General features: G+C 32.7%; 1 protein-coding gene and 1 pseudogene across 1 annotated transcript in view; one reads left to right on the top strand and one right to left on the bottom strand.

The window, feature by feature from the left end:
- Radx (RPA1 related single stranded DNA binding protein, X-linked) overlaps positions 1 to 21,713 on the bottom strand; it is a 61,912-nt gene that overhangs the window by 12,403 nt on the left and 27,796 nt on the right. Inside the window, exons 10-12 of the mRNA XM_047536231.1 lie at positions 18,482 to 18,657; positions 12,252 to 12,325; positions 1,150 to 1,440 (exon numbers count right to left, since the gene is read on the bottom strand). Of these exons, the coding sequence (XP_047392187.1) occupies positions 1,150 to 1,440; positions 12,252 to 12,325; positions 18,482 to 18,657 (541 nt within the window). The remainder of the gene's footprint in view (positions 1 to 1,149; positions 1,441 to 12,251; positions 12,326 to 18,481; positions 18,658 to 21,713) is intronic.
- Positions 19,144 to 19,635, top strand: LOC124972200 (AP-4 complex subunit sigma-1-like; annotated as a pseudogene).

The following is a 21,713-nucleotide window of genomic DNA, read 5'->3' as shown; positions in this document are numbered from 1 at the left end:
TGGTTGCTTTTCTTGATGTATGGGGAATCTTGCTACAGTTTTTACTTCCTACATATTAAACTAAGGTTGATAAACTACCTGAAGAGATCAAGTTATGTAGTTTAGTGAAGAATATTTGAATCTTAGATCTCTACAAGTCAGTGGAAATTCATCCTTTTCATAGATTATGCGCATATTCATCCACATCCACATCCACATTTATGTTTGAGGAGATAGGGAAGAAGGGGTTGGGGGAGAATAAAGGGGAAGATAATCTTGACAAAAGAAGGGGTTGGGGGAGAATAAAGGGGAAGATAATCTTGACAAAAATCAGGGCAGTTCATTCCAGTACTACAGATGTAAAAATCCATTAACTTCATTTTTTCCAGGCATTAAATTAATGTGCTCATGATTCTTCCTCATTGCTTCCTTTTAAGGCAGCAAGATCTAGTGCTAACATCTTATGAAACACAAAATTATTTCCTTGACTCTGAGAATCATTTTGGCAAAGATTTTATTTTAGAATTATTTTTGGGTATATTTTTCTTTAATTAGAAACAAACAAATAAATCTAAGTTTAAAAATTTCACTTTTTTTAAGTTTTATATTGGTATCTCTTAGTTTTGAACATAATGGGAAAATCAGCTTATTTCTCCTTATCAGACAGTTAGTTTTTTCAATAATTTCTTTCTGTTCAACCTGAGTTACTTGAGAATTTTGTTTTCTTCATGGGCCAAATCAACCTGTTTTCATAGGGGCTTCCCTTGATTATTACTACTTCTCTTTAACTTATACTTTACCTTTCAATGGTTCAGATGGACTGAGAAAGAAGCGCAGTATATAGGCAAGAAAGTGGTGACTAAGAGATAATAGAACCAGTCTTAGATGTACAGTAGTCAGGTAGTCAAGGGTGAGGAAAAGTTCCTTTAATTTCCATTCTTCTCTTCTCAAATAATTTCCAAGGATTTGTCAATGTTGAAAAACCCAAAATTAGAGCTTCATTTGTTCCAGAATTCATGCTCCATTCCTTTATTTTTAGTTAAAAGGAAGCTGCCCATGAGCTTAATTTTCACATACATATGTGGAGGGGGCTTAATTTTTAAAAGCAAAATATATCAATATTTAAAATATGTTGTTAAAAACAATTGAAGAGAATAACAAGTGTCTTACCTAGGATGGTTACTTCGAAATGTCCAAGACTTCGAGCACTCATAAAGTCATCAAGTTTTGGGGGCCTTCCTTCTGGTGGTATATATTTTGCAGGCTGGGAATTATACTGCTGAGTAAGAAACTTTCTGTGTTCTAAAATAAATTTACGTGGAATACTTTCAGGATACACATGGCTGTAGTGTAGGTGGTCTATTAAGCCAAAACTTTTCTCTCTCCACATTTGGCTCTCCCACCTATCGCTTATGGTTTTTCTGGCTTTGCCTAAGATACTAGCACTTGTACTTTCTTGACCTGTTAAAGACACAATGAGACAAACACATCTGACTTATAAATTAGTCAAATCAAGGCATTCACTATGAAAAAAGTATAGATTAATGAGGACTAGGTAAGAAATTTGAAAATCAAAGTCACATAAAATACAAAATGAATATCTAAATGATAACTCTTATCAAAGCAAGGAAAGAACAGATTCACTTTCAAATTAAACTTTGATCCAATATATTAAAAGCAATATTAGATTTTCTATTGTCAGATTTGTAATCATCTTTTTTTTTGGGGGGTACCAGGAGTTGAACCAGGAGCACTCAACCACTGAGTCACATTCCCAGCATTTTTTTATATTTTATTTAGAGACAGGGTCTTGCTGAGTTGCTTAGGGCCTTGCTAAGTTGCTGTGGCTGGCTTTGAACTTGCAATCTTCCTGCATCAGCCTACTGAGCTCCTGGGATAATAGTCATGTATCACCACACCCAGCTATTATAACTACCTTCTTTATACTTCTTCTGTATTTTCCAAGTGTTCTTAAATAAACATATATTCCTTTTATATTCAGTGACAAATTCAAGTTAAATCAAATTCATGAGAATGGCATTATTGGTGGAATTTGAGAATAAAATAAAATTATGTTAATCTCTGGTAAAAGTAACCTGAACAAATACAGTTTTTACCTTAGACACATCTCCTCTTAAAATGAATCATCTATTATACATGACAATCCTTTTAGATATAAATAACATATGGAAAACAAAGAAGGAACTGAATTGAGATGAAAGACCTTAATTCTTACTTGTTAAATTTTAATTTTTTTGTGATATTGGGGATTGAACCCAGGGTGCTCTATTGCTGAGCTTCATCTCCAGTCCTTTTTTATTATTTTTCTAAGTGGCCCAGACTGGCTTCAAACTTGTGATGTTCCTGCCTTAGCCTTTCAAGTAACTAGCATTATAGGCACATACAATTGCATCTAGCTGCTTCTTCAATTCTTGATTGTTCTAAATGAATAAGTCAATTTATCTCTTATGTACAACTTATCTAAAATGTTTAGTTTCTAAGGCAGAACATAATTTATCCCTTACACATTATGGCAGTCATTCAACAAATAATAATAATAATAATAATAGTAATTTTTGGTACCAAGAATTGAACCCAGGGTCGCTTTACCATTGCACCACATCTCTAATCGTTTTTTACATTTTACCTAGAGACAGGGTCTCAGGTCCCAGAGTTGCTTAGAGCCTTGCTATGTTGGCGAAGCTGGCTTTGAACTAGTGATCCTCCTGTCTCAGCCTCCCAAGTCACTGGAATTACAGGCATGTGACACCGTGCCTGGCCCAACAAAAAATTATTGAGCACCTATTATGTGCCAGACATGATGATAAGGAATTTGTACAAACAATATTTTAATTGAATAATACACAATGGAAACTGAAGACATATGGTAAAATCAGAAAAATGGAAATGGAACAAGACTCTCTTGTTGTCAGTTCTACTACTCAGACAAGTCAACAGCAACTCCCTTTCAGAATTTATCAGTCTTGCTCTGTTGCCTCCTTGCAGGCTGCCTGTGTCCTGGTATTGATTCTTACCCTAGTATTAAGAAACACTGTTGAGGCAGAAGGTGGTTTCAACGGCAACATTTCAGTACAGTTAATATACCACTTCTGCTTTTCAGATTTTATTGCATATTCCCAGACTACTTGCTTGGTTTCTTAAGCCTATATGGAGACTTACCAAAATTGTAGTATAAGGTAAAATATTAGATTGAGTTATAAGGGAAGATTAAAAAATTTGAACACAATCTAAAACACTGCAATATTACATAAGAGATTTTTTAAATACAAAATTCAGTTGATGAACACACTTAACTTCCAATAATAATGCTTGGAAACAAAAGGGAAAGCAATCCAACATGGAAAAGAAAAGAATAAAAGTAAAAGAAAAACTCAGAGTTAATAGGACTAAACAGAGAATTGGCAAATGGTTTCATCTTTTTTATTTTCTAGAAATAAATCTCCCTTATTCAAACAATAAAAGTACATAGTTGAATGTCAATAAGTAGCTATCGCAATGACTCAAACAATAGTGAATATTCCTTACTAATTTGTTCTAAAATATAGCATGAAATAGTTATATTCTGGGACTGGGGATATAGTTCAGCAGTAGAATAATTTTTTAGCATCGTCAAGACCATGGGTTGGATCCCCAACACTACTATAAAAAAGTTGTATGCTACAGCAGTTTTCAAAAAATTAGGTACTTATATTTGCCTTACTGGAAAAAGAAATCATGATTGATCCTGCCAGAAATAAGAATTTTTCTATATTTTATTTGGATGTTGATATTGAGGCCAACCAAGATATTAATGCTTATAGGAAAAATTTCTCTAAATCTCATGTTTTATTATTTTTATAATTATATATTCATAATTAATTTATACAAATGGGTATGAAACCAATACAGGAGATATTGACAATTGCTGCTTGTGAATTATCAGCATTTCAAAGGAATGCAGAAAAGAGACAAAATATATTTACAGCTTAGGTTTTTCTGAATATGAGACAGAAAATTGTGAACTGGAATACCTTTATTTTTAGCTTAATACTATTAAAATTGTCTTATGAAACATGTTTTAAGTCTACTTTTATATAGGTAAAATACAGGTTACTTATGTAGCAAAATTATATTTTTATATTTTGTAATTATAATTACTACTCTATTATTTTAGTTATTCATTTAACCCTTATTTCTAGTGAGATCAGTTTTGTGATATAATGAAAATTTTAAATAGAAGACTACATTTAGGTTGTTAAGTAATGAAGGATGCAGTACAAATGTATGTATACAGGCATGGTGATTTTCTTCTTCACAATACCTACTTTGAACATTTCATTATGAGGACAAGAATGGTAGGCAGGAATGTCCAGAGCATGGGGAAAGAAGAGGAACTATTTTTTTTTGCCCTGTTCCCCTTACCTCCATTGATCCCATGAAGGGCAAGATCTACAAGGCTAAAGAAGCACAGGGTATTATAGTCAATGACAAGGTTTATATTTGATGGTAATTATATAATAGACTTTGTAAAGGATTATATAAATCAGAGATTACCTATAATCCTTTAATGCCTTGTGATGTTAGATGTACCATTCTTGTTAATTGTTAACCTTCCAAATGTATATCATATCTACTTAGATAAGTTACTAGACATAAGGATAAAATTTTGAAGTTTGTGGACTTCAAAATACCTAGCACAAACTATGCACACATGTTAACTATATATTCACAAAATGAAGAAATTTTGAATTTGTAGACATAGAAGTTATCATGAAACATGTCTGGAAATATGTTGGTAACAAGGTTGACAAATATAGATCTATTCTTTTTTTCTAAGTGCTGGGGACTGAACTGAATACCTTGTTCATGCTAGGCAAGTGTTCTACTGCTGAGCTACATCCCCACTGCACAGAGATCTAATTCATTTGTCAAAATTTCAAGATATTTTCAAGTATACAAATATGCTATATTTTATGTATACCTCCTCTGTTAATTAACATTTGGCTTTTAATTTTCCTATTATAAAAATGTTCTAATACACATCTTAGATCTCCCTTTGCGGCCAAAATGTAGGGGGAATCACTGGGGCATAGTGTATATATCACATATTTTCAACAAATTAGGTATTGCCATATTGTTCTTAAAAGGTAATTAGTTGTAGTACATTAATCTAAGAAAAATGGGGCATGACTCTTTTTGTCTGATACACAGAAATATTTGCTTATATTCTAAAAACAAACAATGGAAAATCAATGATTCCATGAATTAAGAAGTCATCCATGGATGTGGGGGAAAAGGATAGAAGACAAAATTCTTTAATTATATAAAATATATTTAAATATATAAAAAACACTCATAAGCAAAAATGAATGGTTTACTAATTCACCAAAGATGGGATAATGCAAGCAGCAATAAGGGTAGAAATTTAAGTAGGTAAAAAAATGTTATGTTTAAATTCATGAGTTTATGATATTAAAAACAACAAAACAACAATGACAACTGGTCACCTTTGGAAGATGTTATAGATCCAACTCATTACTTTGAAAACTGATACAATGAAGTATCAAGCACCTAGCCATCTTTACTAAAATTAACCAAATGCTATATAACCAAATAATAGAAGAAGGAAAGTTTCTTCTTACAGAGCTTCTTCAGCTAAAAAATAAATGAGGAATGATAGAATTAGGGTATGAACATTTTATAATACCTCATGAATTAACAGACCTAAGGATTTATAATCAATAGTTGATAACATTATCAAGAAACAATAAAACCTTATGAGTCTAGCAAAATGGCAGAGTAGGTATCTCAAAGCTTCTGACCCTCAACAGAAGTATTAAAAAAACAAGTAGAAAGTGTCAGAACTGATTGTCAGAAATCTGGAAAATAGTCAAAGATTTAGAGCAACCAAGTGAACACTAAATCAGGATAAAGGGAATTTAAAAATAGTAAGAAAGTTTTGTGGCATTTTTTCCTGGTCCTGGGGATTGAACCTAGAGCTTGACATTGTGGCATTTTTATTTGCCTTTGCTCCACCCCTTCCCTGGCATGGCTGCAGTCTTGAAGAGGGTAGCTCAGATTCTCATTGATGGGACTCACAAATTACTATGTAGGCATGTTCTAACCTGCCTGGGGTATACCTGAAGTACTGGACCAAGACTCTGGTCTCTGTTTCACCTAACATGGAAATGATCCAGCTGAAAAAGCAGTGGATATGGCTTGAAAACATTGTAACTTGGACAAACAACCTGCAGACACCTGGGGCAGAAGATTATGGTTAGACATAAAATCAATTGCCTAAGACTATAGAGGAAAAGCCAAACAGAAACTTTTGTTGGGAAACTAGTGCATTCAAAAGTATCCTGGGGAATCTAAATAGCCAAGGACAGGCCCAGTCCAAGGTACATACTCAGAAAAGACCTAAGATATTAAGCTATCTACTCAGGCTGCTCCTTAGGTCAGTGCAAGTTTAGCTAAGTGTTGATGGAGGACCCAAGTACATGGCCAATCTGTAAAGACTGGGAGAGATGGTATTGCATTTTAGTTTCTGTTGTTCAAAGAACTCTCTGTCAGAACAATAGCTGAAAACAAGCTAAGAAACAGAGACTTCAGTGGCTATACACAACAAGCAATAGTCTATAAAACTCTAGGATAAGTTACTAGACAATGGGATGATTATGACTTTTAAGAATAACCCCCAAGCAAATCCTGAGAAAGGGAATAATCTGACTTCCATAGTGATAACATTATAATATTTCAAGGTCCAGTTTTCAATGAGAAATGAAAGGAATACAAAGAATTAGTAAAGTACAGTGCAAAGGGAAAACAAAAACAAAAACAAAATAGAAATAGTCATTTAAAAAGCCCAGATATTGGACTTAAAAGACACTTCAAAAAAATATTTTAAATATATTCAAAGAGTTAAAAGAAAACAGACATAGATCTAAAATAAACCAGAAAAAATGCATGAACAAATGAGACTGTCAATAAAGAAAAAAAAGTATAAAAGGAAATGAATAAAAATTCTGAAGATAAAAAAACCCTGAAAAATAAAAATTCAGTTGAGGATTTCAATAGTATTTTTGAGCAGGAAGAAGAAGAAACAGAAAACCTGAAAGTCAAATGAAATCATGTAATCTGAGAAGAAAGAAAAAAGAATGAAGAAAAGTAAACAGAGTCTTGGGGACTGGTGGGGCAACATCAAGCTTCCTGACATTCACACTGTAGGAGTTAAAGAAGGAGAAGGAGAAAGAGGCACAAAGAATATTTGAAGAAATAATGACCAAAAACTTCTCAAATTTGATGAGAGATATGAATCAACACATCCAGAAAACTCCACCTTGGACAAACTCAAGGAGATGTAAAATGAAACAGACTGTCAAAAGACAAAGAAAGAACCATGGAAACAGCAAAAGAGAAGCAACTTGTCAAGTACAAGAGTCTCAATGTGTTTAACAGTAGATTTCTCATCAATTACTAGAGGGTCAAAAGGCAATGGGATGATATATTCAGAGTGCTGAAAATAAAGTCAAATAAGGATTCTATATATAGCAAAACTTCCTTTCAGAAATGAGGAAGAAACTGAGATGTTTGAAGATGAACATAAGCTGAGGGAGTTTGTTACCACACCACTTAACCTGCAAGAAATGCTTCAGGTTGAAATGAAAGGATACTAGGTAATAACTGTTAGTTATATGAAGAAATAAAGATATTTGGTAAAGGTAACTAACTACATGTACAAGTATAAAATTTGTATTTTCATATTTTAGTCTATGATTATACTTTTATTTTCTATATGAAAACAAACATGTATAAAACATAATTATAAATATATATTGTAGAGTACAGAATGTGTACAAATATAATCTGTGATGACAACATAAACTGTGGGGGTTAGGGAGAGATGTATAGGAAGAGCACGGTCTTATGCTATTGGAATTAAGTTGCTATAAATTCAAACTATATTGTTATAAACTTAGGATGTTAAATTCAATCCTCAGGGAAACCACAAGTGAAATATAGTTGGCCCTCTCTCTCTGTAAGTTCTATAATAGTAGATTCATTCAACTATGAATTGAAAATATCTGAAAAACCATTGCATCTTTACTGAACATGTTATTATTCTCTCTACAATATTGCATAATGACTATTTACATCACATTAGGTATCATAAGTGATATATAGATGATTTAAAGTATATAGGAAGATGTGTGAAGGTTATATGCAAACACTACATTTTTTATATAAAACTTGAGCATCTGAAAATTTTGATATCTGTCCTGGAGTATAAATACTTTCAAGTGTCATATCTGATCACATGTTTTTAAAGTACTGCATTTCTTTGGGAAATTTATAATTTTTTAACCATAAATTCATTTTCTATAGTTACTTTCCATGGAAGTTGCAAGCACCCTAGGTTATAAGAACTGTCTTTAAGGAAGTTCAACATTTAACCTTTGTCAGTACCTCAATGTCTTGTTTTCATTGATTCTGGACCATATATCAAGAGATAATTCTTTATCTCAATGTCCTCAACACTTGAGTCATTTGAATTGTGACCACACCTTCATGCTGTATAGATCTAAGTTTCTAATTTCTCACAGTTGACTTTTCCCTGTAGTACAGGAAGCTCTTTGATAATTTCATACGCGGAGAGCACAACTTCTCTGGCTTTCCATAACTTACCAACTTTATATTGGTTCTTCACATTAAGGAGGACTGTGGTCTGGAATCTCCTTTTCATGTACTGATGATACTCTAGCTCATGAAAATTAAGACTGCTATTTAGTTCTGAAATGCCCATGAGCAGTTATAGTTTTGGTTCCTATTCATTACTATATTTAAATTATATTTGTTGCTTTTATGTTTTTCATTCTTATTTTGGACTTGGTTATATATTTGTATTTTAATGTTTTTCCCTTTACTTTCCATGTTTTTGGAGGGGGTGGGCAGGTATCAGATCCTTTTGTGGCTTTTTAATCTGCCAGAATTGACTAGAAGTCAATCCTTTCTTTTATTATCAATTTAACAGGTTATTCTTTAAGTTTCTTCCTTCTCTAGCCTAAGACTTAATCAATTATGTCCTTTTATTTCAGTTAGCTCATGAATGGTAAACTTACAGCTAAAATTTTTTTCAGAAAAAGTATGGAACAGGAGGGAAAAGATGAAATTCATTTTCAATATTCACTGCCTATGAGATAAATAATATGAATACAAAAAACTAAGCAGAGTCTGACACATGAATATTCAATCAATGGCTGGTACTACTATTATATATATGTGTGAAGTACCATATTGTTTTCTGTAGGTAAAACAGAAGGGATAATTTAAAGAGATGTTAATGTGAACGTTTTTATGAAATTTGATCATCAGCTGACAAATTGGATTACAGGAATTCAGTCAATTTCTTGGATATCCAGAAACAAAGAAACTAAAATCAATTATGGTTTTCTCCTTAAATTTTAGAATTTAGAATCCAGGTAAGATCCATTTTCTGAGAAATATTTTCTTTTCAAATCTCAAGTTATGCTTAGTCGGGAAAAGTAGCCTTTTTCTCCATGAGTTCTGAGGTTATTTTATTTATTTAATAAAACCAACTAAAATGCTCATTGAAATATTTGAACTAAACAGCATTATTTACAAACTGGTCTGTCTAGAATACAACATAAGAAATAAGTAAAAATGTGTCATTAACTAAAGCATAAACATTTAAGAGGTAAGGTTAGTACAGATGGCTATTATTTAAGGAAAGAAAGGCTAAAGTTTTTTAGGACAGAATTGTTCAAAATACCACAATTTCATATTATGTAACAGCCAACAAACACCACTATTAAAATACTTTGGAAAGGTTCATTGAGTCTTAAAATTTAATGAGAGTATAGAGTAAAATGAGAGTGTTGCCTTTGTCTTGGTAGAAAATGAAAATAAAAAAAAGAATAATGCCAAAGAGCAGGATGGAGGTAAAATGCCAAAATGTATAATCCAGAGAGATGATCTGTTTTAAATAAGATCTTATACAGGGATCATTATCTCTCTGGACTAGATTTTTAGCACTTTATCTCCAGCTTGCTTTAGGTGTTATTCTGAATTTTTTATATTACAGTAAATCCCACTTTCATATGTAATTATAATGTAGTAATTTAAAAAATAAATAAAGACCAGCAGAGTAGAGGAAGGGGATCAGAGGAAGAGAGGAGGGGAGAAAGTATTGGGAAATGAAAATGGAGCAAATTATGTGCATATATGAATATATTGCAATGAATCCCACCACTAGGTACAATTATAATGCACTAATAAAAACATAATAAAAATAAAATAAACCCAAAGTTCACACCAGTCAATAGTGAAGAAAGAAAATAAAACTTACTTTAAAGAGTCATTTTTATGAACTCTCAATGAAAAATTAAACTTCAGGCTGGGGATGTAGTTCAGTGGTAGAGCTCTTGCCTAGCATGTATGAGGCACTGGGTTGGATTCTCAGCACCACATATAAATAAATAAATAAATAAAGGTCCACTGACAACTAAAAAATTAAAATTAAACTTCATAATTAATTATTCTTTGGTTAACTCAAATAAGTATATTTGCAGGGCTGTACTACCACCAAATAAACAAATTGGTAAGTATATTTATATGTACTTTCACTTTTTAAACACCACTATTATTGACCAATTTAATGTGTCAAATAATTTGTACCTGATATACATATCTGATAGTAGGAAATCTTCTTAAAAGGAATATTAACTAAAAACATCAGTAATAGTCACTTTTAAAATGAAAAATAATATTCCACATGTAGAAAAACTGCATTCATTTTGTATTGACACTGGATATATTTTAAGAGTGTACAAGAGCACCTCCAAATGGACAATAAGATACATGTTGCTAAATGTAAAAGGATTTCTTTTGTTTACAAGGAAAATATTTTTTAGGCTTTTTGATGAACTATAACTGATAACAAATGCCCAAATACTGGAGACATCAACCAACATTGTCAGACAATATTCAAATAACATAACATTTAATTTCCTAGCAAAGTCAATGGTGCTACACATAATCATGTGTCAAATTTGCCAATATAAGGAAGTTTTTGCTTTCAGAAAGTTGCTATTTCTTGGAATGCCACTCACTTATAAGATTAGGCTATAGAATACTATGCATATAGACTTATTAATATTTATTTTACTTGCAAGATCAACTCAAAGCAACAGATAGGACCATGAATCCACACCTAAAATATGATCACAGTCACAAGTAAGACTGATAAGTTTTTGATTGCTCCTCTACCACACACACATATGTGCTGCTTCCCGAGGGTATCAGCCTAACCTTCAGCTCTGTTTATCAGTGTTTTCTGTTTTTCACTAGAGGTTAACAGAGTCCCTCCCAAACAGCATCTTTGTTTAAGGTTAAGTATTTTTTTCATATTTTACCATTTTAATACATGGTGGCTGTTTAGGTAGCCTAACTATTTCTTTTTAAAAATATTTAAAATTTTAATTGATACATTGTTGTACAAATTTATGGGGTACAGTGTGGTATTTTAATAAGTAAGTAATAATCAGGTAAAGGTAATTGGCATATCTATCACCTCAAACACTTATCATTTGTGTTGGGACCATTAAAAATCTCCACTAGTTATTTTGAAATATACAATTAAATGTCAACCATACTATCTCACTGTACCATAGATTATTAGAAGTTATTCCTCTTATTCTGTTGCAAGATTTTTGCACAGAGACACAGGACACCAGGGCATTGAGCAAGAAGCAGTGTTTATCTGTGCCAACACAGGTTCAGCAGGTTCTTATGCAAAAGTTGTGCATTTAGTGTAGGGAGGCCTAGCCTTATATAGTCTTGCTAGTTTCCTTTTACATACTAGTTCTTTGTTTCTTATATAAGGTAATAAACATCATGGTTGGACATTTTATTTCTATACTATAGAGTAGCAACAATGTTATAGCTCACATTGATACTGATGTCACCATGTTATCTTTCCTTTGTTTTGAGAAAATGTCTACCACATTTCGTGTAACCCTGTACCTGTTAGCCATCCTCTGGTTACTCCTCCTTCCCACCCTGTAGTAACTACTATTATAATTACTTTAACTTTGAGGATGACAAAATTTATCAGTACTTTTGACAATGATCTAAGCTAATATAAACCACTTACATTTTAATAGTAGCAAGTATGACACAAGGCAGAATCAAATCAAATAGTAATATGCACATAATTGTTTCATAAATAATAAAAATAAACAACAGCAACATACGCTGAAAGATGCTTGACATGCCAGGCTTATTTCCTTTTGTTTGTGACAAAAATTCTGGCTGAGGTACAGCAACTCTACAAAGAATCAAAATAAACAATAGTTAAAAAAGTCACTCAAATGGGAACAAAAATCCTATTTGGTTCTATTCAGAATTTGATGCAATTCAATAAAAGTATAAAATATGCAGGTTAAGTTTCTTAAAGTAATGCATTAAATGTGAATATGGATATAATTATGAAAAATACCCACATATAACATGTGCAATAAATACTGCAATAAAAGTAAATTTTCTTCTAAGGAGTATTCCATAAGAAGAAGCATTTGACTTCATTAAATATCAACTAAAGATGAAAATATTTTAATTCTCATGTTTGCTTTGTTCAACAATTCTGGAAAACAACACTGCCTATTTTTGCAACTTTGTTTCATAGTGTTTTTTAAGACCCATGTTGCTTCAAACCTTTGTGCTTTTCTTTCCATATGGAAAAATCCTATGCCCCTTTTGTCTGCTTACCTCCTATTCATCCTTCAATATTTAGCTCAGGTATTATTTCCTTTAAGATGCCTCCTCTGATCACTAGTCATGGGTAACTGTTCCTGAACATGCTGTTACAGCACAAAGAATAAACTTATATCATAGCATGCATTACTATGTATCAAAATTACTGGTTTGTATGTCTGTATCTTCCATAAGATTAAGTTTTCTACAAAGGCATAGAATTTATTTTGGTTTTTTATCTCTCTGTGTTAGCTACTCAATAACTGTTCATGGAACTGAAATGACCGAAGGAAAGAGGAAACACCTTATTTTGAAGCTAAGGAGAATAATGCTTTTATAAGGAATATTTCACCTTATGAGCTTTTTTGCAATATTGCTGTGATGAGATTTTTTTCAATTGTTGCATTTCCAAAGATAAGGTCATGAAGTGGAACAGAAATGTCATATCATAAAACCCCACATTGCAATGCTCAACTTATTTAATCAGTAGACTTCTCTCTAATAGCATTATTAATTCTGCTAGTCAATTATCAATTAACTAAAAAGAAGTGTTCATGAAGGAAGAATCATTTAACTTTAAAAATCTGGCAAATAAAAATATATTTTACAATTATAGCTTTAAGTTTTTTTCTGTTAATGAAAACATGATATTTCTAGAAATTAGTAAACAGGAAACATGACCCTAAGAGAAGTCTAAATAATTAAAAATAAATTATTAAATTGCATGTATTTTGAGAACCTTAAGCAGAATGTATATATTTCTTAAAAAGGGTGACTATATCATGATTTTATTCCTTCTGAAATAAATATGGAGAAATAATTCTTAAAATTCTAATGTTGCAATTATATGGAATTTTAAAGAAGTGGTTGAAGAGATGCTCACTGGAATATATAATCTTTATGATCCTAAAATTCCTAATCTGTACCATTGAGATAATTATCCTGCTTCTCCCTCATAGGAAATTGAGTATCAAATGGGGTAATGATCTTGCTTTGTATATTGAAATGCTCTATACAATAAACTGAAGGAATATTTTCAGTGTCTTCTACCTAAAAAAAGCAGAAGGCATTACCCATAAAGATAAGAATATATATTCTTTTTGTTAAGTTGCTAATATAAGCAAATTAGAAAATTTATAATGATCAAAAATGCTACAGTATTTTGTAATCCTTATTTTTTGTCAGTGCTGAGGATTGAACCCAGGGCTGCATGCATGCTAAGAAAACACTTTACCACTGCACTACATCCACAGCCCTGTGATCCTTAATTCAAATTAGCAAATGACTTCCAGGCAACAATCATTTAAAAAAAATCTTTCATATGGTGTTTTTTGCCTTTCTTAGGAGATGCTGAAAATGATATTTAAGAGTTCATTTAACCTTGGTATGATTCACTTTCTCTGTTTATAGAGTAAATATATTAAACAGAATGAAACACAGAAGTTTCAATGTCCCATTTATTATATTTTATTGGATTTTTACTATATTTTAAAATCTAACAGAGAACATTCAGTATCCCTTAAGTTGACTATCTATCATTAGAATTAAATTGTTGGTGGATATAAGTTCCACAGTGTTATCATACCAATAGGTAATCTACACACTGTGGAGTTAATGGGTCATGATTTCAAACGGTATGTTTAATATGTTCAAGAAAACAAGAAAAGATAGACAAAACAGATACAGAATTTCAACAGTAAATATTTAGATAAAGAAGCAAATGGGTTTCCTAAAACTGAAAATCAGAATAACTGAACTTAAGAACTGTGGTGCAGTAAAGGTTATATTTTGTATTTGTTTCTGGCATAGTTTCAAACATGTTTAGAATTTCTAAGTGATAGGTGTACCTTTAATGCTAATGAGTTGACTCTAGTACGTCCCTTGATAGTTTCAGGATGGGGGCTTGTCACCAGAAAGACCAAACAAGTAATCTGTGGATTGGAGCCCAGAGCTAGCCAGACCTCTGGGGAAGGGAGGGTAGATTGGATATTTACTTCACTCACATGGTCAGTGACTCAATTGATCATGCTTACATAATTAAATACAAACAAGACAAAACAAAACTCTGGGTAGCAAGGCTTGTTGGTGAACACATTGATGTGCCAGTTGAACAACATGCCTGTATTCCATGAAGAAAGGGTTACAGAAGCTCTGCATTCCTTCACAGTCTGTGCTCTATGTATTTTTTAATTTGGCTATTCCTGATCAATCCTTATTACTAAATAGTGATTGTTAAGTTTAGTGATTTCCTGAGTTTTGTGAGTTGTCCTAGTGCATTATGAAATCTTAGGAGGTCAGAGGAACCCTGGAACTTATATGAAAAATTTTATACCAACACATTTTATACCAACAAATATTACAATTTAGATGTGAACATTAAGTTATTTTGAAAAACTAAACTGCCAAAGAGAGAAAATATGAATATTTCAAAATCTATTAGAAAAATTGAATTCCTTTCCCCAGTGAAAACTTCCGACCCTGATGATTTAACTAGAGACCATCCAAACATTTGAGGAAAAAATAACAACAATCTTACACATTCTCCTCCAGAGAATAAAATAATTATTTACTTCCTAATTATTATTTAAATAATAATTTACTTCCTAATTATTTTTAATATGGCCAGCACATATTTGATTTATAGTCCTGACAAAAATATCATAAGTAAAAAATTACAGACTAATTTTCTCATGAACATGGGAACCAAAATGCTAACCAAAATATTGCAAAATCAAGTCCACTGATATATAACAAAGGCAATAATATTTAAAAAGCAAATAAAATTATAGAAATGTGTAAATGACTTAATATTCAAGAAATTATTCAATGTAATTAACTATGTGACAAGAACAAAAAGTAAAAATTAATAGATAAATAGAATTGGTATAAATATTTGGTAAAATTCATCTCACATTTATGAGAAAATTTTAGCTAACTAGGACTGAAAGGGAATTTAATTTATCTGTTAAATTTTTCCAACCAATTCATAAATGATGAAATCTTGAGAAATTCCTTTCTGAGATCAGAAATAAGACAAAGATGCTCTTTATTATTGATCAAGTCTATTAATTGTTATACTAGAGGTCCTAACCAGTACAATAACACAAGAAGAGGGAATAGAAGGCAAAATTGTTGGAAAGGAAGAAATAAACTACTATTATTTGCTGATTACATGAAGATAAAAAAAAATCAGGGAAAATTCACAATAATTCTACAAACTTTTAGAAGTAGTAAGTGAATTTATCAAGGTAGCTACTTGATAATTTGGCACAGTTCCTATAAAGTACTATAGGTTGAAAAATCTTAAAATCTAAAATGATTCTATAGTCTGCTTTACAAATATCTTTGTATTCCTGACACTTTAAAGAAACCAAAAGTGTTGATCATGTACAATTTATAACAGATGCACTTTACATAGGTAAGACCCATGCTTGAAAAATTGGTAAAAAATATAAGCTATAGTATTTTAAATCAATATAAAATTCAAATAATATGTACATGTTTATTTTTAAAAGTAGTACCCGCTTAAACTCATTTTCCATTAGTCCACATGGCCAAATAGGAGGGCACCCACTTTAAGTTAAATTGTGTTCACTCCCCTAATTCATATGTTGAATTCCTAACCACTAATATCTCAAATGTGATTTTATTTGGATACAGGGTTCCTGCAGATGTAATTTAGTTGATTTAACAGAACATACTAGAGTACGTAGACCCCTAATTCTGTATGACTGATGACCTTATGAAAAGCAGAAGTTTAGATACAGACATGCACACAAGGAAAATTCCATGTGGAGACAGAGATGAGGTTGAGGTAATGCTTCTGTAAGTCAAGAAACCACCAACGAGTGCCAAAAAATTCACCTGAACAGATTATTCCTCACAATCCTCAGTAGGAACCAACACTACTGAAATCCTGACCTGTGACTTTCAGCCTCCAAAACTGTAAGATTTGAATTTATGTCATTTAAGTCACCCCATTCATTGTATTCTATTTATAGCAACCCTAGCAAATGAATACATATTTTAGTACTGGTAAGTGTGATTACTCTTGTAACAAATACCTAAAACGTGAAGATGGCCTTAAATTAGATATTAGTGAAAGCTGAAAGGATTTTCAAGGGCATATAGAAAAGGCCTAGAACACTTTGAAGAGACATTCATAGATACACGAACTTCAAAGGAGGATATTGCAAGGACTCAGAAAGAAAAGAGAACTGTAGAGAGAAAACTGTCATCTTAGGCAATACATATATCATCATGAACAGAATATAGCTAGAAATATGAATGAAAAAGATGCTTCTGGTGAGGTTTCAGAGAGAAATGAAGAATGTTATTGGAAAGGTGAGCCTTATATATGGTGGCAAAGGACTCACTCAGTCAAACTGTATTTGGTTTAGATGGGAAGCTGAACTTGTAAGTGATAAACCTGTACATTTAGCCAAGGAGATTTTAAAGCAAGGTGATGAAGTTATAGTCTGGTTTCTCCTTACTGTATAGTAAATATAAGAAGAGAAAGATAAGTTGAAAGGGAAATTGCTAAGAAAAAAAGAATCCAGAATATGAAGATATGGAAAATCATCAGACTATCAATATTGAAAACAATGAGAAAACTTGCCCTGAGGAGATCACTACTGGTATAGACAGAGAAACATTTGCTCAAGAAATTAGGCTTGTTACTTATGGATCCAATCACCATCAAAACAGAAGGGCTGATAGACTGGACTGAAAGGGACATAGATGAAATGAGATGAAAAAATTCTGTCAGACTTCTGGCATTCTACAGGCAGGAAAGAGCCAACAGAGATACTTAGCTGCAAATAAGTGTTATTCTCCAAGAAAAGGGAAGAATGACCCTGAGAGTGGGGCTAACTCCTGGGTTCCAGAGAACAGGGCTAACTTTTCAATTCCATAGTGTGAGATCATCACCTTGATTCCAGACTATGGGAACACCATGCAGTGCTGAGGGAGTGGGGCTATCTTGGTGGGCATGAAGAACATAGCATCCAGCTAGAGAGGATAATTCTAAAGTCTGGAAAATATAATGGAAATTTCTTTGCTAAATTTTGGAGTTGCTTGAGACCCATGATCCCTTTCATCCTTTCAAATTCTCCATTTCAGAATGGGAATGTCTATCCTATGCCTGTACTACCATTGTATTTTTGGACAGATAACTTGTCCATTTTCCCAGGTATACAGATGGAGAATTTCAACCCAGGATATGAATCACCCTGAGTCTAAACTATGTGTGACTTAGATTTTTATAGATATAAAATTTATATATATGTAGCATAATATATACACATAATATATATGTAATACTATGTGATATATAATGTATATAATATGTGGATATTATGCATATATTATGCATATATATTATTTATTTCACATATATAGTCACACACATATATATTTCATAAATTAATTAATTTTTGCAGTGCTGGGGACTGAACAAAGGGCTTTGCACATGCTAGGCAAGCACTCTATCACTGAGCTAGATTCCAAGGCCTTTTTATTTTATTCTGAGATATTTGTCTCAAACTTGTTTGAGTTCTAGCCACGAGAACAGTGACACAATGTATTTCTGTGTTTAAGTTACTCAGTTGTACTTTGTTATGGAAGCTCCTGTAAACTAATAAGTCTTTTATCACAATTGCTTATATTACAGGGTAGATATAAACAATAACTCATATGCTTTACATATACATACTTGATGCAAGTGACTTACGGTTTAGCATATGGGCCCTGAAGAATTCTTCTTTTCTTGCTGGGACTCAAACTTGTAGATGTACTTTGAAAACACTGAGAACTCATAGGCCTGTCGTCTTGATGCCATTTACCATCTCTTTCCAGAATTTGACTTTCTTCTCTAGCTGCTTGAGATGTTGAGGGTTGGTTAGCATTCTAAAACCAACAATTTGGAGAAAATATTTTTAAAATAATTCACAAAAATTATTTATCTTTTAGAAGAAGTCAAATTATCTTTGTTTGCTAATGACCTGATCCTATATCTAGCACACTCATAAAACTCCAACAGAAGACTTCCAGAACTGACAAATTAATTCAGCAAAGTAACAGAATACAAAATCAACAGCCATGAATCAATCGCATTTCTATACTCCAATGATGAATCTGCTGAAAAAGAAATTAGGAAAACTATCCCATTCAGAATAGCCTCAAAAAATAAAATACTGATACTAAAAGCCAAAATGGCTGCCCCGAGGAAGCCCGCACAGCGTAGCTAGGGAGGGTTGGGGAACAAGCTTCTGCGGGAAAGGGGGAGGGGGACTCTAGGAAGCAGGACCATCATCCCCTGAGCCGCACAGGTTCCAATTACAACCATCCCTTGCCATAACTTTTAAACTATATTTGAAAAAATATTGACCAGGAAAAAATGATAAAATTTTTCCTTATGGTGAATAAACAAGGGCAGACCCGACTTTCTAAGTACTATGAACATGTGGAGATTAATAAGTATACACTTCTAGAAACAGAAGTCATAAAGAGCTGTCTCTCTCGATCCAATGAACAATGCTCTTTCATTGAATATAAGGATTTTAAACTGATATATCGGCAATATGCAGCTCTCTTCATTGTGGTTGGAGTTAATGACACTGAGAAGAGATGGCTATTTATGAATTCATCCATAATTTTGTGGAAGTTTTAGATGAGTACTTCAGCCGAGTGAGTGAACTAGATATAATGTTTAATTTGGATAAAGTACACATCATTTTGGATGAGATGGTGTTAAACGGCTGCATTGTGGAAACTAATCGGGCAAGAATTCTTGCCCCTCTACAAATTCTAGATAAGATGTCAGAAAGCTGCATAGAAGGCTCTGCCAAACAGCATCGATTTATAGGAAATGTGAACACCCTTTGAAAAGAATCTGGAAGACCACCTATTACAAAATGGGGTACCCTCCCAAACATTATAAGTAACTATTTCCACAGTTCCTAAATGGAAAATAAAGCTATTTTAAAATATAAAAAAAAATACTTGGGAATCAATCTAACAAAAGAGGTGAAGGACTGCTACAATGAAAACTATAGGACACTAAAGAAGGAAACTGAAGAAGACCTTAGAAGACAGAAAGACCTCCCATGCTCTTGGTTGGCAGAATTAATATCGTCAAAATGACCATACTACCAAAAGCAATATGCAGATTCAATACAATTTCCATTAAAATGCCAATGTTAGTCTTTATAGAACTAGGAAAAACAGGCCTTAAATTCATTTGGAAGAATAAAAGACCCAGAATAGTCAAAGCAAACTTTAGCAAAAAGAGTGATGGAGGAAGCATCACAATACCTGATTTCAAATTATACTACAGATCTATAGCAACAAAAATGGCATGGCATTGACATTCAAAATAGACATGAAGACCACTGGAATAGAAAAGAAGACACTGAGATAAATGCACAAGATGAGTCACCTGATCCTTGACAAAGGTGCCAAAAACATACATTGGAGAAAAGACAGCCTTTTTAACAAAAAGTGCTAGGAAACTGGATATCCACATGTAGATGAATGAAACTAGATTCATCCCTCTCACTCTGCATGAAAGTCAAATCAAAGTAGATCAAAGACTTAGGAATTTGCCCAGAAATATTACAACTGCTAGAAGAAAACACAAGGTCAACACACTATCGTATTGGTGAAGGCATTGTCTTCCTTAACAAGACCCTGAAAACTCAAGAAATAAAACCAAGAATCAATAAATGGGATGCCATTAGATTGAAATGTTTCTGCACAGTAAAGGAATTGATTAAGAATGTAAACATAGAGTCTACAGAATAGGAGAAAATCTATGCCAGATACTCCTCTGACAAGGGATTAATATCCAGAATATATAAAGAACTGAAAAAAACACCAGAATACTATTCAATCAATAAATGGGCAAAATAACTAAACAGATATTTCTCTAAAGAACAAAACATAAAAGTCTAACAAATATATGAAAAATATAAGTTCAACACTTCTAGTGATCAAAGGAAATGCAAATAAAATCTACACTGAGATTTCATCTCGCTTCAGTCTGAATGCCAGTATCAAGAATATAAATAATAAATTCTGGCAAAATGTGGGGGAAAAGGTAGACTTGTACATTGTTATTGAGATTACAAATTAGTGCAATCACCCTGGAAAGCAGAATGGAGATTCCTCAAAAAAGTAGGAATGGAACCACCATATCACCAAGCTAACTCACTGCTTGATATTTATTGGAAAGAACTAAAATCAGCATATAATAGTGATACAGCTACATCAATGTGAACCATGCCCAATTCACAATAGCCAAATTATGGAATCAGCCCAGGTGCTGGCCTACAGATGAATGGATTAAGAAAATATGCTATATATACACAAAGGAGTTTAGCTCAGCCCTAAAAAAGAATGAAATTATGGCATTTGCTAGTAAATAGATGGAAATGGAGAATATTATGCTCAGAAAAATTAGCTAGCCTCAGGAAACCAAGGGTTGAATGTTTTTTCACCTATGCAGAAGCTAGAGTAAAATAAGGGGAAAAAAGAGGGGTGGTATTTCATAAAGATATAGGGAAGGTCAGTGGAGTAGAAGAAGGAGATTGAGAGGGAGGGTGGAGGGATAGGAAAGGGAAGGAAATGCAGAATGAATTTAACACAATCATGCTATGTGCATCTATAAATATACCACACAGGGAATTCCATATTTTGTATATGTAGAAAGCACCAATAAAAAAAATAAATAGGGCTGGGGTTGTGGCTCGCCCACCATGTGTGAGGCACTGGGTTTGATTCTCAGGACCACATAAAAATAAATGAATAAAATAAAGGGAAGAATAGAGTTACTTTAGATTAGGTAGAGGGGAGTGAAGGGAGTGGGGGGGTGGAAGGATAGTAGAGTGAAACAGACATTACTACCTCATGTATATATATGACTGCATGAATTATGGGGTCCTGTAATATGTACAATCAGAAAA

The sequence above is a fragment of the Sciurus carolinensis genome, chromosome X, assembly GCF_902686445.1.
Source record: "Sciurus carolinensis chromosome X, mSciCar1.2, whole genome shotgun sequence".
Taxonomy (NCBI): domain Eukaryota; kingdom Metazoa; phylum Chordata; class Mammalia; order Rodentia; family Sciuridae; genus Sciurus; species Sciurus carolinensis.
This window is presented reverse-complemented; position numbering and strand designations above follow the sequence as displayed.